The sequence below is a fragment of the Labrus bergylta genome, chromosome 11 (assembly GCF_963930695.1).
Source record: "Labrus bergylta chromosome 11, fLabBer1.1, whole genome shotgun sequence".
Lineage (NCBI taxonomy): Eukaryota > Metazoa > Chordata > Actinopteri > Labriformes > Labridae > Labrus > Labrus bergylta.
In genome coordinates this window covers 16,854,240-16,871,477 of record NC_089205.1, presented here as the reverse complement: position 1 = coordinate 16,871,477, position 17,238 = coordinate 16,854,240, and the positions used below count along the sequence as shown (strand labels likewise).

Below are 17,238 nucleotides of genomic sequence, written 5' to 3'. Positions count from 1 at the left end.
TCATACATCTGTGTAATGTTAGACAGAGGGCCACACACTGGGGAGCCATATTGTAATGACACACACACATTGTCATGATGGAAGTGGCTGTTTTTTAAAGCTAGTCTGAGTGTGTGAGCTTGCTTCACTGGGATCAGCAGTGAGCCTATTTGACTTGAAGTTTTAAATCAGAGTAGGTTTAACTGCCAATAGACCGCATTAGAAAGTACTAACATCTTATTACGGAGGCATTAAAATCCAGTGGGAGCAGAGCGTCGCACTCTGCCATTCCCTGGTATCCCGAGTGTGAGCATTTGATGTGCTGTTCGAAGCAAGCCTCTCAGAACCTGGAAAATGTGTCTGTTTCATCTCTCAATTACTGTCGGGGTTTGAAGTTCTGATGTTCTACCTTTATCTGTCACAATATGGCTCAAGTTTGTTGAAGTATGTGGGGGGAAAAAAAAAAAAGGCGAGCCAAACGAGTCCTAAAAAAGAGAACGAAAGAGAGACACGCAGGCCCGGCAGCTGGTGCTGTTTCAAAGCCTGGCCAAGCCCTTAAAGATGAAATCCATTTTGTTTCAAGTTCCGCACCCAGCTCTCCTGATGAGGGCTCAGGGGGTGAGGAGGGAGAGAGAGAGAACGATGGAGGGAAAGAGAGGGAGAGATAGAGAGAGAAATCTGTTTGATTTGTCAGAAGTTCTTTAATTTAATCTACAGCTGTCAGGATGCTGACGATCCAGACCTCATCACTGCCTTTTATCTGCCTGATTTCACCCCAGGCACCAGACACTTTCCTCAAACACACACACACACACACACACACACACACACACACAGAGACACACACAGATGCACACGCACACAGAGACGCACACACACACACGCAGGCACACACGCACGCACGCACACACACACACGCGCACACACACGCACACACTCACACACACACACGCACACACGCACACACACACAGTAAGTGAAAGAATGAGGTATAAGGGGGTATGAACACTATTCATTCATTAAAGAACAAAAAGAAAAGCTAGAAAGGAGGAGAACAGAAGTAATAAAGAAGGGCATGTCATCTAGAATCTGTGAGTGTTTGCTGAACTGAGAGTGAAGGTTCAAGTTTCTGGTTGTTTTTGTAAAACTTCAGCACATGAAAAGAAACAAAAAGGTAAAGACAGAGAAAACAGTACATGTGAGCACGCTAAAGTTTGGCCCTGGGGCAGATATTTAGGTGAGATGTGCAGCACATATTTACAAAGGCATGTACGGTAAGCGCACACACACATCTATGTAGAAAAATCTACATAGTCAAAATACAACATTCTGTTCTGAAGGGATTTTATGAGAAGGAGTTTGAAACTTATATTAGAAAATAGGTATTTGTCAATTAAAACAAATTAAATATTTTAATAACATTTTTAATTTTTAGCAGCAATGTATCACTTTTTTCTTCTGTGGGGAGTGGGGGGGGGGCAGCTTGTTGTAGAAAAAATGAGGGGGGGCTTTGAGGAAAAAGGCTGGGAACCACGGATTAAACAAACATTTCCACTTTCTGAAATATTGTGAAATACTTGTTTTTGTCTGCAAAGATAGTAAATACTTTTGGACTTTTGGTGAATTAATTAAAAAAAACCTTGGGCTGTATGAAAGTGTTATGGGCTTCTTTTTTGTTGCCTTTATTGATAAGACAACAGAAAGTAAAGGAAAAGTGGGGGAAGACAAAGTGGGGATGACACTCACTGGAAAGTCGCACATCAGAATCAAACCAGCAACCAGTGCGTCAAGGACTTAGTGTCTGTAAATGGGGTGAGTGCTTAACTGGCTTACCCCCCCTCCCCCATCTCCATAATGAGGGCTTTATACTATTTTTACAACGTTAATTATCAGAGAAGATAGTTAAGAAAATATATATATTTTTATTTATATTACAATACGTCTTTCACTGGCCTAAATGTAGAATTGTTGCAACAAAAATGCAAATAAAAAAGTTTCTAAACATAAATAAACTGTTATGAATTTGGCCCTTTCAGGCCCCACTCTGTTAACAACATTAGACACACACTTGCACTCCCAAACTCTCCCCATTTCCTGTTATAAATTTCAGACTGAACACAAGCAGTCAATAACCCAACCAAGAAAAACATGAGCCAAATAAAGTGATGTTTTATTTCAGCAGGAACTGATCAAAGATGAAGTTAGAAAGAGCGAGAATCTGTTAAGGCGTTTGGTTTGGAAGTGTTAAATACTTTTCCTGTTCTTTGAAAAGGTTTAAGTTATTCACAAAAAGTAATAACATTTTACTTATTATCTTTCCCTTCTCTCTCATTTATTGCGGTCTCAAAATAACAGCTTAGACGTGCAATGCAGTTCCTCCCCCGTGTATGTGCATGTGTGTGTGGTAATTGAGTAGATGTGCACGTTGGTTTTGTTAGCCAACATCATTTATGAAACATTGAGGTTTGGCAGGAATTCTGAACTGAACATTTATAACTGGGAGACTAGCTTATGAACAGATTCATCTCTGGCAAACACATCAACATTATCAACTTACTCTTTACTGTATTTGCATTTAATGGTTACTTTACAATGCTTGGATTAGAGAAAAAGTCACAATTGACTCTTTCTTTATAAGAATCCGACTCTTTTGAACCTCTAGAGTGAATAATGTCTCCATTGTAGAAATATAAATAATTGAAGGGGCAATAAGGAAAAGGTAAATGGGGCGTCAGATAGCCTAACGGTTATGTTGTGCACCCCATGTGGAAGATATAGTCCTCATAACAGCGGCCTTGGGTTCAATTCTGACCATGGCCCTTTGCTGCATGTATGTGAAAACGGCTATCTGCTGGAAAGGTGGAGGAGTATGACTTAGGATGGGGGTAATACTACTTGTTTTTAATGTCTGCTTGATGGTGTTTCTAGCTCAGGAAAGAAAAAATCGTTGAACTACCACATACAAATGTGCATGAATGGGGGGTATACTGCTGTAGAAGCTAATAAAAAATTCCGTCAACTTTTAAGCTGCCTATGTATCACTGTTAAAGTCTTCATTTTATTATTTGTATTGCCTTTTTTTGTTTGTGGTCATGGATACCTTTAGTATATTGGTTTTACTTTATTGTTGATGTTATCTTGATAATGTCATTACTGTTTGAAATACCTGCGTTCGTTTTGTTAATTGAGAAAACAATCAACTAGGAAATCATAAAAAACTAAGATGGCAAATGTGATATCCAGAGTGACTTAACACACAGGGAACCATTCATAGTGCCTCGGCCATCAGAGAAGTACACTTAAATAAGTGGGATGAAAGAAATAAAATTACATTGGCTTTATTTTTAAGGCCGTTGAAAAGCGGCTGTTCAGATTCACAGCTACTGACGTGTTCAGAATTTTAAAAAGTTTAACTTAAGCTATAAAGTCCCTGACATTTCCTTTCCTCCACAGTTGGAAGCCCATATGTTCAAAACTCTCGACTGTCCATATGTTATTTGAGAATACTCTGCTTTCATTTCTTCCGTTTTTGCCTCTCCCTCAACTTTTTAATATCGCTGCGTATTACCTCCGTCAAAGTCTCTCTCTGTGGTTGTATATCCACCGTCAGCTTGTCCTCTATTGGCAAAAGCTCTCCTTTCCCATACTCTCTCGATCTTACAAACGCCTAATCTCCTACACATCATATCACTTCTTTTAAATAATCTACTCACACCGCAGCACAGCCCAACACACAGTTCTACGATTTCCCATTGGGGGCCTGTACTGCAGATGGACATACCGGTACCCTCCTTTTGTGTGAAACTGTGAGAGAGGAAATTAGAATTAGACATTCGGTCAAAGCCTGACCTGCAGAAATGTGATCCTACTGCTCTCTCTGGCGTTAAAAATGGCCTTTTTCTTGCTCTGTCCTCTAGATAGTTTTGAATTGAAGAACCTGTGGACGCTGGAGAGTGCTATCTTGTTATTAAATCGAAGGATCTGACAAGAAAAATAGGCTGCCTAAAGCTGCACTGTGTCCAACCCCTGCCAGAGGAGGTCCAGCATTTCACTAACCCTCTTCACTCCTTTTTTTTTTTTTGTCTTGGCTGCTCCATTTTCTCTTTTCCATATCCTGCATTTCACTTTCACCTCTCAGTTAACCTTTGCTGTCAGCCGAACAGTGCTGGGATTAAAGTAGAACTCGCATTGCATTCATAACTGTTTGGCTGACGCATTTTAAGATAAATTTATCACTTATGAGTCCACCAATACTTATTTCTTGGCTTCTTTACTCGTCTTCTTCATTTCTGCTCTTTTGCCTCGATCCCTTCATTAAGTCCATCCCTCCCCATCTGGCGGCCTCCCTCTGTTGCTCTGAGGTGAGTCTGGATGTCTGTCAGACCGCACAAGACTCTCTCTTGTGGCCAAATAGTGTTTCTATATTCTGTGGACACTTTATTAGTTGCACATTAAAGTAATGTGAGCAAAATGAGCAAATAAATTATTATGTTTTAGACCTGGATAAAAATAAAAATGTAGCCAAACTTGTTGGAGCTTCTGAAAGTGAAGCTATTTCAGCTACAGTAATACGACACTTTGCAAGTCATATGGACGTAAGCTTCGCATAGGCTCCAAACCTTAACAACTGCAGTGGTTTTAACTGCAATAAAAATAATGATTTAATCAAAAACAACAGATGGAAAGCTGATAGGGAGAATAGAAAGTTGGTATTATGGTGCACTTAAGACCTCTGCTTCATAATATGGCCTCTCAAAATATCCCCTAAGACAGAGTTACAGTAGAGAAAGTCATGTTCACTTCTCAACTGTGCATTCTGATATCAGGCCCTCAAAAATAATTATATGATCTGATCATACTTGTTTGTCTATTTTATCTTTATTTCATAAATTATCTTTTATTTAAAGTTGCCTGCGGGGCATCACGTTTTTGTGGTTATGAAACAACAGATGAAACGTATATGCACTAATGTAACCATGATGTTTTTTTTATAAATGCTAAGGTACTTATCTAGATGCCTTATATGTTACTACCACCCTGAGTTCATTTCGAGTATTGCAGCTATACGGGTTGACAGTTTATGAGGTATGCAAACATTAATGCCACCTTGTCTTTGAGAGGCATTTCTATCAAGTCCATTATTTATACAAATTTCATGATTCAGGTTGTTAAGACACCTGACCTTTACATTAAAACCCAGTCAAACTTATAATAATGTAAACTTTGTAAACATAGCTTGCACATGTCATGCATCCATAGAGTAGTAGGAAATGCAAAGCAATACAAACATTGACACATCTGAAAGTAAATACTCTCACTAAACTATATCATGCTTGTATCAAACACATGACTTACAGCCTTAAAAGTTTTACATTACTCCACATTCATCCATCCAACTCAAGTGTGGGGCTTAGATGGACAGTTAGAGCGTGCAGTAATTGGCTCAGTGTTAGGGCCCTCATCAGGACCATGTGGGCTTTTAATGGGCAACCATTAGACATCAGGTGCATATTTTACAAAACCTGCAATTCTCCAGTTAATGATTTCTTACAGGGGTCAGCTACAAAAATAATAATAATACAAAAGTCACATTACTGAATAATAAATCAGTCAATAAGGGACTGTAAAGAACATGTAATGGCTATCATTCAAAGAAACACTGCTAGGCTTCTCTGTAAATACATTAAAAGGTGGATAATATACAAGGCAAACTTTTAATACTACAGCAAGGGGTTAAAAACAATACTAACAGGCTGAGTTACCTCAAGAACTCAACAAGAAAAGAAGAGAGATTGCTGGATGGCGTTTGTGACTCACCTTATTTGTAGTAAGGTCCTGTTTCAATGGAGATGTAGTTTTCATATAACATGTTATCCAGCTGTGATAACGTCATGGACATTGTGTTTGTGTTTGTTGACAACTGGAATCTCTTCTATCCTTTACTGTTAGTTACCTAGCCTTACAAAAGCGACAGTGAATAAAACTAACTTATAAGAATTAGCTACACTTTATAAAACAGGTTGGCGCTTTGCAAACTCCTCTCAGGTTGTTAGTTGTGTTCACATATTGTTTGAGAGGCCAGATAATTTATATAACAATTCATTTCAGCGTATTTTACTGCTTAGATAACTTTCCGTCAAGAGTTCCTTATCACTGAACAAACTGTTTCACTTTGTTATTTGAAACAAGTTTAAAGTCTTGTCGCAGTTGTCTTCAAAATAATCAGCGGGAACTACACCGGGAGGGGGGAGGGGGGCGCTGTTTCACCCCTTTAAGTAAATTATTGCAAACGAGGGAGAGACCTGCTCTAGGCTACATTAAACGCGGATTTAATGTTGGTGACAAATAATTGTTCGTTTATTTGTGGTAGGCTGGATATTTGTATGTAATGAGATTGCTTCTTAAGAGAATTGTTGTGACTTAGTCTTTACATTTTCCTCACATAAATAAAAGCATGGGGAATTACTCTGAGCCCTACGTCATTTGTTCATGTTGATATCATAGACTGTAAATATTAATATCACTTAAGAAGGTTGATATCACTTTTTTTTTTTATATCACTTCAATCTTAAATCCCGACAATTTGTCGAATCTGCTGAGTTAAGAGAATAATCCCATCTTTTATTTGTTGTTGATACCACAGACACACATGAACACACACCTTTGTATCCCATGACCTTTTTCCTGAGCCAATGGGCAATTTGCCTTTTAGTGTCCTTGCTAGACTTAAGGTGTCAAAGCAGAGGAGGTGCAGGGGATACAGTAGCGGTCCTGCACCACTGCTCCCTCTATGCAGGGGAAACACTGAGAGGCCTATATATTGTCATCTTGTGTTACATCCACACAGAGGAAGATGACCAGCAGAGGACTGTTACAGCTGTCCCAACCAGCAGTGGTGATCCTGGGTGTGATAGAGAAGTCCTTGAACCTGTGGATGATATTGACACCCTGCAGGAGAGGTAAGACACGTTGCGTTGGTGTTTCTATAAATTGTCTTATGGATTATTATCCTTATTTTATCATTACTTTGCTGAAATAAATGTACTATTGAAACATTACCTTTAGTCAAATCATAGATGTCCTCTCTGTTTTACTTTTTCTTTGTAGAAATGGGCAATTCAATTAAATGTATTTAATCATTGCTCTCTGTTACTGTAGAATTTTTGTAGAAAGTTTTGTTGTTTAATATTTACAGTCTATGGTTGTTTCACTATTTTGTTATTTTACGATGAAAGTCTTTGATCAGTGCTCTCTTTGTAACCCAGCTTTTTACATTTTACATCCACAGAGAGGAAGATGACCAGCCTAGGGACCCAACAATCAATGTTGATCCTGTGAGGGGTCTTCACACATACACACACACACACACACACACACACACACACACACTTGAACTCCATGCCAAATTTCAGCCTCCTAAAGTGAAAATATTATATTTCAATTTGCTTTCCCATGTCTTGCCTACATTACAAATTCTGTCATGCTTTTTATTGTCCATCAACCCAATATGTGTGACAAGGTTGTGTTGGTTGAAGTGTATTTTTGTAGCTAAAATACAATATTTTTGTAAATATTTGAATACCAAATTCCATTTATTATTTGTATTATTTGTATTATTAATTTATCTTTGTCACATAGACAGATGATGATTCTGAGTACCTGCCATTTCAAAATCACTTCAAGCTACAGCAGTATCTCAGCCTGTAGCCTACAGACTTAGATTGGGAACCGGTGGGTCGTCGGTTCAAGTCCCCGGGTGAGCACCAGTAGACCAAGTCTGGAAATTGGTAAGGAAGATGGAGAGGTACCAGTTCACATCCTGAGCACTGCCAAGGAGTCTATGAGCAAGGCACCGAGGCCCAACTGTGCATCCCCTTTGTCTGACATCTCTCCGTAAGTGCATATGTGTATTTCAGCCGATGTGTGTAGCATGTCTCAACAGCAAAGTGTAAAAATGAATTTGTCCTCGAGGGATTCATAAAGGAGGTCTTCTAACTTCAAACTTTATACTGCAGATCTGCATGTGTACACAAGAGGGAGGCAGAGCACCATATAAAAAAAAAAGTTGGCCTAGGCCAATACGTGTGATTTCAATTGGTGCTTTTAGAAGCAATTGCAAAACAGCATTTATGGAGCACCATCATCATATAATAAAGGCCCTTGGCCTAATAATATCATGCCAATAACAAACCAATACAATTGATCAGATTTTGAATATTTCATTTTATTGACAGTTCGGTTTTCTACGTATAAGGACTTTCACTGGGCGTTTTGGTAGTGAAAATACACGAGAAGGGAAAAGGAACAAATCACTAGAGGGGGTTCTATTGGTTAGTTTATTAACCAATGTCGTAACCCTTCCTTACCACCACGATTCGCTGTTGGCACATGTTTTCCCCTCATCCTGTAACCTCACTGTTAAAGCTGCTCCACTCTCTCTCGGTCGTGACCGGACTGTTGATGAGAAGTTGACATTTCAGAGCTCCCCTTGAGATACATTATGTATACAGTATAGCATGAAACACCCTGGTCAAATCAATGTCAGCAGTTTAGCCTATTAGACTACTGTTGAATTCTGGATGTAGGCTATCTGAAGGCTGCAAAGACATTTGGTTCTGATCGGCTTTAATGTGTAAAAATACATGTTTATAATTAAGTGAATAAAAAAAAAAACACTTAACGGCACAGTAAAAATGACATTTTTCTCGTAAAATGTTTCTGGTTAAATTAACCAAAAATAGGAATCATCTAGCCTACACTGCAATGGATGCGTTAGCCTTTAAAATAAAAGCACTGCCCTTTGTCAATGTTCCACCTTGTTCGAGTTCGCAAGAGTACTTTTATTTTTAAAGTCATAACCGGATGGACTGCTTTTGATTTTGTCAGGTTTGACAGGACTTCAAGCGCACAGGCATCCTCTACACTCGCAGCTCTGCGTGTATGGGCGGAAAGTGTGTGTGAAGCGTTTGTGCGTGTGTGCACGTGGTGTATGCGCGTACGTGTGTGAGTGTGTGTGTGTGTGTGTGTGTGTGTGTGTGTGTGTGTGTGTGTGTAAACACAGCTCGGTCGGCTCATGTTAGGAGCGAGGAGGACCAGGGTCTGACTGCAGTAGAAAAACCAGCAGGCTGAATTGTGGGTAAAATCCGGGGGACCGCTCAGATGAGGAGATGGCAGCCGAGTCGACCCGGAGATTCACCAAGAACCTTCTGAAACCGGGGAGCGCGGCGGAGATCCGGCAGACAGCATGCAACGCAGTCAGACACTCTGCAGCGACGGTGAGTGGAGCCGTATGAATTGGGAGAAAGAAAGAAAAAAAAAAAAAAACTACAAAACATGGTGATAGTGGAAAAACGCATCACCACCTGTGGGCCCAAGTTGTTGTGTTTTTTTTTTTTTGTTTGTTTTTTTTGTCATATTTGCTGCTGTATGGGTGTAAAGCTGTAGGCTACATCTGGAATGAATTAGGATCGCTATCATCCGTACCACTGCAACTGACATTGACATTCATGTTGCATCTTTCCTTGCAGTGGATGAGCTGAAATTGCACAGTGCAGCGGTGCTGTTCAGTGTATGCCCATTGATCCTGCAGAAGGGAACAGTTCAACACATTTGGTACTGAAAAATGCTCAGGAGGCGATTCATACCACCATTTTTTTTTTTTTTTTACTATTAAGGAAAAGAATACGCTTATTGGCTTGTTATGTGGCTGTAAAGTCGTAGAGCCTATCATATCCCCATGTGGGTTGCAGTTTATTCCAGTGTGTCTGTGCTGGAGTGAATGAAATGCAGTAAATAGCGGTCTGGTGGTTGTAGTATGATAGTGGGATGCGGCATGACTCGGGCAGCGGTTTACATCTGCACAGCGGTGAACAAACAGCAGGGAAAAGATGGAGGGAGGAGCAGAGAGGGAGAACAATTCGAGCGCAGGGTTTGATTTACGACCAATTCTATTATCGCGCTATTTAAATGTCGTGAATTGTGAAATGTATGCTCTAGTGGGTGTGTCACCCTGTATAATAAGAGGCTCCGATTGACACATACGATAGTGGGAGGAGGGGGAATCTAGAGGGGGAAAGCAGCCACCCTCTCACACGCGCACAGACACACGCACACACGCGCACAGACACACACACACACACACACACACACACACACACACACACACACACAAGGAGACGGATTTGTGTTGTGATGTTGTCCTTTTCATTCATACAGCAAAGGACAAATCCTCTACCTTTGCCGGTGTGTGTGTGTGTGTGTGTGTGTGTGTGTGTGTGTGTGTGTGTGTGTGTGTGTGTTTGCGTGTCCATTCTGTAGAGATTAGCATAGAGAAAGGTCACTCCACTCGAGTCTATTTGCTGCTACGCTACATCCTCTTCACTCTGGTGTTTTAGTGTGTCAGTGGGACACGGCCATAACAGAGCATCGTGACAATTGATTAGAATAAAGAGGGAAAATACAGTACGTGAGTTAAATCTTTTAAGGCATGGCAGATGGGATTTGAAAAAAAAAAAAAAAAAGAAAAGCATCACAAAGGATAAAATCTTTCTTTTTTCCATGTATTGCTGAACAAAAAAAAATCTATGGGCACTTGGTCAGCTGAGTAGGACAGAAAGAAACGGAGCCTTAAGAGTAAAGGTTTACTGACAGTATGCATTTGTCAAATGGAGTTCAGCACAGTCGTGTTATTGATTCTCTTGATGCATGTAGAAATTGACTCGTGGGTCACCTTGTGTTGGTATCATTTAGGACACGGATACACGTGTTGCACTGCTGTAACGGCTCAATGAGCATCACTGCCTTGCCTCAGAGCCCTACAGCAGAAGTCACACGTTGAGTCTGCTGGGTTCTTTAAGCACAGACATTACAAGAAATGTAAGAAGTGATACACATAGGTTGAGGAAGGTTTATCAGAGAGGGAGACTTTGGATCACACCATGAAACTCAAGTCCCTTGCCTCAACTCCAACCATTCACACCGTGTATTACAGTGTTTCATTTATACTTTGAAACATTTTTAAAGCACCCTGTTTGGTGGGGGCAGACAGTAGGCGCCACATTGTCCAACAGTCTACATGTAAGCATCTCTCAAATATGTGTTTCTGTCACATCTCCCACAGCTGCAACTTGTGCAGAATTTACCAGAACGACTAACCGCTTTATGGCAAGTGTGAAGTTTTGTTTTGTGTACGTGTGACCTGAAACCATGACTGAAACTTTGACTTACACCAGGCAAAAAAAAAACATCCTCTGATGCAAGAGACATGTTCCAGATCTATAAAGATAGAGGATGCAGGAATGAGGACATTAAGAGCAGAGTAAGCGTGTGTGTAAATGTGTGCACAGGCTTAGGTCAAGTGGGCGTGTAAATGACCCATAGGCGTTGGGAGCATGTGTGTGTATGTACGTTTTTGTGAGTGTGTTAATGCATGGCCTTTGTTGGTAAAAGAAACCAGGTCAGCAGAATCAGGCCCTATGGCACAGCACTCAATGAAGCGTAGGCCTCTTTCTCTCTCCCCTATTGACCCTTCTCTCTTTTTCATAGTAACCAGTTTTTCCTCATTCACATAATCCCCCCCCACCCTCCATTGACTTTTACTCCCCGTCCCTCAATGCTTATTCTGATTATTTTTCTTTAGTAAAGTTCTGACTCTTGTTTTCTTCGGCTCCACTGCTCTGCGTGGGCCCTCAGTCGGGTTACATCCATTTCTGGAGCGTGTGCTTGTGTTTTCCAGAGTTTAGAGCATACATGATACCTGGTAAATCCCCCTGGTGCAAGCTGCAATTTCTCCTGTGATGAAGTGCTCTGTGAAAGCAATCACAGCTCTCTCACTCCTTCACTGTTTCTCACAGTGGTTAGGCCACCCGTCATCAGAAATGCATGCAGCTTGGAAGGGTAGACAGATACAAGAATGAAGGCTCTAATGGTGGTTTAGGTTTTCTTTCTAATGGTTTGTTGCTTCAGTGACCATGGGACCTTTTCCATGATACATTTTCAGTACATCATATTAAAAAGAAGTTAAATATAAAACACAGAGGCAAGAGGAGAGTAAAACATGAGCTTATACATACTTCAAGGGTTTGTATCAAGCTTGTGAAAGACATAGAAAATTCATATTTTCATATCACTGCTTATTATTGGCACAAGAATAAATGTGTTCATTATGCCTCTTAGCAAAAGTGAGCAGCATAGCCGTGTAGACACAAGTGTCATTCTTGTTGTGACTCCGGCTGCCTGCTGGGATGAACCACATGTCATGCCATGCCTGGAGGATGCCAGCCACACTCACCACGCAGCCAGAGACGGGGGCAAACTTGCCCACCCTGGCACCCCTCTGCAGCTTAGGGTTTATTTGCCCAGTAGCAAAGGGATGCCTGTATGCAGTCTCCAGTCCTGGTTGCTGTAGGCCATCTGCATGCTCTTGCATTTTCCACACCATATCCTAATGTTTGGTGCAAGATCAGCCTGGCCCTTTCTGTCCTTTGGCACCAGATAATGCCATCCCTTACACTTGGCATCCTCAGTGCCCTTATGGTACTAGAGTCATGCCTGATTACATATTGGCTATTTAAACCCAAGTTTCCAGGCTTTAGCTGGGAATTTGTTTTCCAATCAGAGATATGGCCCTGTAATCCTATAAAGTGAAGGAATGTAGTTTTATAACCATTATATAGTTGTAGTTTTTTACTGATTGCACTAATTTGCTGCAAGTCACGTTATTATTGGTGCTGCTGCTGCTTACCATTTGTCGAGGCATGAATGAAGCCGATTGTTAACTTCTATGATTGCAAGTTTTTTTTGGCTTGTCCCTGCTGCTTACAACTGAGCATGAATCATCTGCTAATCATCTTGTCAATTCATTGATTGCTACACTTCATGGTTATGGACTGCTGTCGGGATACAGGTCAGGAAATTGTGAAAATGCTCATCACAATTTCGAGTCCTCTGAGGTATGCCCTTCTTTTGTATAGTAAATAGAACATTTACCAAAATAATCAAATAAGATTGAAGACACTATTGTCACTTATCTTGTCTTGATAAACATTATTTATAAAATTATTTCAGCACCATTTTATTTATTTTTGAGTATTTTCTCACCTCTGCAACGAAACAATCACCTTACATGCCAAATGATGATGTCATTCTTTTAGGATTTTTTTATTGGTTATATTGTTGAGTCATCTTATCATTCTGCAAGCATGTTTCTTCTGCATGGAGAACCTCCTAGAAGAGATAGAATCATTTAAAAAAAAAAAAAAAAAAAAAAGCGTATTTGGAAACTGGCTGACTGTGATGTTAGATCTGTGTGGTTTATGGTGAATGAGATTAAATGAGATTAATGAGATTAAAACCTGTCAGCATGGTTTATTTTTTTTTAAAACAGCGTGGTTCACTTCCATGCTTATGTGCCTGCTCATGCTCTCCTGAACAAGTCATCAGGGTGCAGTGTTTTTGCCCTTAACACTGAATGTTCTTAAATATCGAAAAAAAGAGATTCCATAATTCATTTGCTTACCTTTTGTTTCTCTTTTGTCTTTTCTGTCACTTTCCAGCTTTATACCATTTAAAGAAATATATCATACCACTTTAAACTTTATGGAAAAGAACAAAGAAAGAAAAGAGAATTTGCTATTTCAGATCTCCTTTCTTCTCCTCTCCTCTCTCTGGAGACTGGACTGCGTTTTGGCCTGTCTCATTACGTTAGCTTAATTCTCTCTGCTTTGTCTTAATCTGCATTTACAACAGCCTTTATTTCTTTGTCTTCTGGGCTTATACTAGTCATGGTCTATGAGTATGTGTCTGCTTTTCTAGTAAAAAACCTCTTCTAGGCATGTCTGTCTGTCTGGAGCTGAAATGTGTGTCAGACAGTGTGGGGTTGAGTACTGGGGTGAGTGAGGAGGGGGTGTCTAGGTTTACCCAGCATGCCCCAGTGATATGTTGAGGGTGCAGAGGGGTGGTTTGGAGACATGCTGTCAGTCTGACTCTGCTCTCTCACATCATGTGGACTGCCAGGGTTGGATTGTTTTTGATTGCTGAACAGTCCATCATGAACAGTGTGTGTGCATGTGAGAACAGGCCTGCGTGTTTAAATCTTGTAGCGTGCAAATTGGTTTGTGCTTGCTTTAGATGATCTTGGTTGATTTGACCACAGTGCGCTGCTCAGTTTCAAGAAGAAGGTTGTTGTCTAATCAGACGTTGGCAGGAAATAACCCCAACTAATATGCCCGTCTCATGCAAGTTAGTCAAACTTACAATGCTGCAAACCAGTTCTCCCACAGGAGAGATGCTGGTTGGATTAGCTGTAATAATTAGCCAACTCTCCCCACAGCCCTTTCTCTGTTACCACGGCAACAGAGAAAGGTCAATTAGGATGGAATTCTAACAGGAAGTGCTCCTATCTCTCTCTCTCTCTCTGCATATCTCCACTTTTGTCCCCCTCTTGTATTTCTCATTTCATCTCATCTGCTGCACATCTTTTCCCACACTATACATTGGGCTTTATAAATCCAGTTTGCTGTCTTGTGTAACCTCTTACATCAGAGTTATTCTTTTAATTGTAGCCGATGACAATCCTGAACAGCAGGCAGACTGAATCTGCAGATTCTGATCTTTTTTTTGTCACATGGTTCTCATTACATCTGGACAGGGCAAGGTAGGACCAGAGTGTAGCTGGAGCTAGACCCAAGCTCATAATTTGGTCAGACATCAACAGTCTTATCAGTTCAGAGAGCTAAACCAGAAAGAGGGGGGAAACCAGGAAGTAAATGAGGGAGGAAGGGTGAGGGTAGATCTGTCTCACCTCCCAGAGGAGCCTCTAGACTGCAGATGACTTGTCCTGTTAGAAACATTGAGCTGATATTTTCCAGTTGTAGGTTCAGGAGCTAGGGTTAGGGTAAGCATCAATGTACAACGATGTGTCTTATTAGCATTAACACTTTCCTGTTTGAGTGCACTCGTAAGATTTTTAGATGACATGCTTAAAGCTATTCATAAGGATGGTTTCTTTGCACTCCTGTAAAACAGATTCTGATGCTTTTGTCTATCAGCTGCTTCACGTCACAAATCATATTTATTTCAGGGCCTGCCAATTCAGTTATTCTCTTCCTTTAGTGGCAGTTTCAGAAATCAGACCACATTAAGATTGTATAACCATCAACAGTGAGAGAAAAGAAACTCAAAGCAAGAACAAACAAGGATGGAGCTTTTGGCTTTAACATTGCAATGTCAAGTTAAAGTTGTATCACCTCTTCTCAGTCATAAAACAAGTATGGATCAAGACGCAACCTCCGGTGTTGAAAAATTAAGCCCACGAGGAAGTGCAAAATCCTGCACTTTGTCGAGTGTCCACTTGAGGCTGGCTGCAGGAGCATTGGAAGTCACATACACACCCTTTCAAAAAGTTTTTACAGTACAAATGAACATGTTTACAGCCTAAAGAACGAAATTGGTCTGATTAGCTTATTTCTCAAATTTTTTGATATCTTATCCATTTTGATTTTATGAAGGATGAGCGTTATTCACAATAAAGCACATAACTGACCTTGTTGACAGGCGGGCGCGACATAACAATATGAAAAGAGGCGTAAAACCCGCTTCAGCTCTAGCTCTTGGCATGTCGTTAGGTTGACTGAAACTTAGGTTGAGACAGCATTTCCAGCATGCCGACCACCATGGATGGGACCCCAAAGCCCCCTGAAGTAACAGATGGGTGACCACCCCTGTGGTATGGATAGCACTGATGCTCACACAACAAATCCCAAATGTTCAAAGGCCTAGATACAGTTCAAAAGAATATAGTACTATGAAATTAGGAATATTATGATGGTCTAAACTAAAATTTCTGGGACACTGCCATTAACCTGAAGCTAAACTAGCACAGCTGCACAGAACTATCTGGCACTGATCAGCAGACACTGACCATGAAAACAAGTTTTGTGTGCAACCATTGCATGATGATACACACACTCACTACATGCTGCATCTCCCCTCTTCGCCTTAGTTTGCATCGTTTCATATCTCACACTTTAAACGTGTTAACCCAGTTTGTGAATGTTTGTTTACACCCTCACACTGTGGGACAGGATGTAGGGATTATCTCTCTCTCTCTCTCTCTCTCTCTCTCTCTCTCTCTCTCTCTCTCTCTCTCTCTCTCTCTCTTTTCTTACATTTTGTGTTTCTGAACACACGCCATGCAGCGTTTACTGCAAAACCATGCTGTGCACTTCTGTGGAAGTCTTTGTTGTGCACTGAAACCCAAGTGTGTGTGTGTGTGTGTGTGTGTGTGTGTGTGTGTGTGTGTGTGTGTGTGTGTGTGTGCACATATAACTGTGGAGATTTCTTCGGCAGGCTGACACATATTTATTCTCTTCCTCCTGTCAAACCTCCCCATCTTCACCCCATCGCCCCCTCCTCACCCACCTCCCTTTTTTAAATCTCACCTTTTTTTTTTTCTTGTTTCGCTTTCTCCATCTCTACATGCATTCTTTAATTGTTTACACTTCCTTTATTCCCTCATGCTCTCTTTGAATCAACTGGATTACATGCACCCTGCTCCTCAGTTTTGACTCTTTGTTACTTAGAGTGTATGCTTCTGGTGTCACCCTTGTGTGTTTGTGTGTGTGTGTGTGTGTGTGTGTGTGTGTGTGACTGTGTGTGTGTGTGTGTGTGTGTGACTGTGTGTGTGTGTAAATTATAGAGAAAAGAAAAGGGGATCAGAGGAGATGAATAGCTCTTTGACATTTGTTATGACTGAGCTGCAGACGACTCAGCCATGTTTGCCTGATAACAGTAGGACCGTGCACTGCCAGGGCCTTGGTGTGTGTCTGCGCCCCCATCCTCTCAATGACTCATTCACACAGGAGCAAGAAATAAAAGCAAAAGAGATGAGAAAACAAAGAAGAGGAAAAAAAAACACTGAGCCTGTCACTGTCACTGGTGACACTGTCTTCTGCTGAATTCCCCTTCTGTTTGAACTCTGTGTGGTGCTGCAGTGATCTCACTGGCGTGTGTGCTGGGGGAGACAGCACAGAAAGTGACTTTTTTTTTTTTTCTCTTGCAGTAGATGTAACCTTGTAGAGTCACTCCGCCAGCTGTTGACTTGCATTAAAAGATAAAACTTCTGTTAAGTCTAGGCAGTAAGACTGGAAAAAAGAGAAAGTATGCATGCTGTCTGTGTGTGAGTGTTTGTGAGAGGTCACATGAGAGGAGGAGAGAGTCCTCGGGGGCTCCATGCATTGTGCCGCTGTACGTTTACAAAAG

At 40.9% G+C, this 17,238-nt stretch overlaps 1 protein-coding gene across 1 annotated transcript in view; it reads left to right on the top strand.

Moving 5' to 3' along the window:
- Positions 1–8,883: 8,883 nt before the first annotated feature.
- Positions 8,884–17,238, top strand: part of dock10 (dedicator of cytokinesis 10) — a 63,389-nt gene continuing 55,034 nt past the window's right edge. The window contains exon 1 of the mRNA XM_065959922.1: positions 8,884–9,254. Within this exon, the coding sequence (XP_065815994.1) occupies positions 9,147–9,254 (108 nt within the window). The 5' untranslated portion in view covers positions 8,884–9,146. The remainder of the gene's footprint in view (positions 9,255–17,238) is intronic.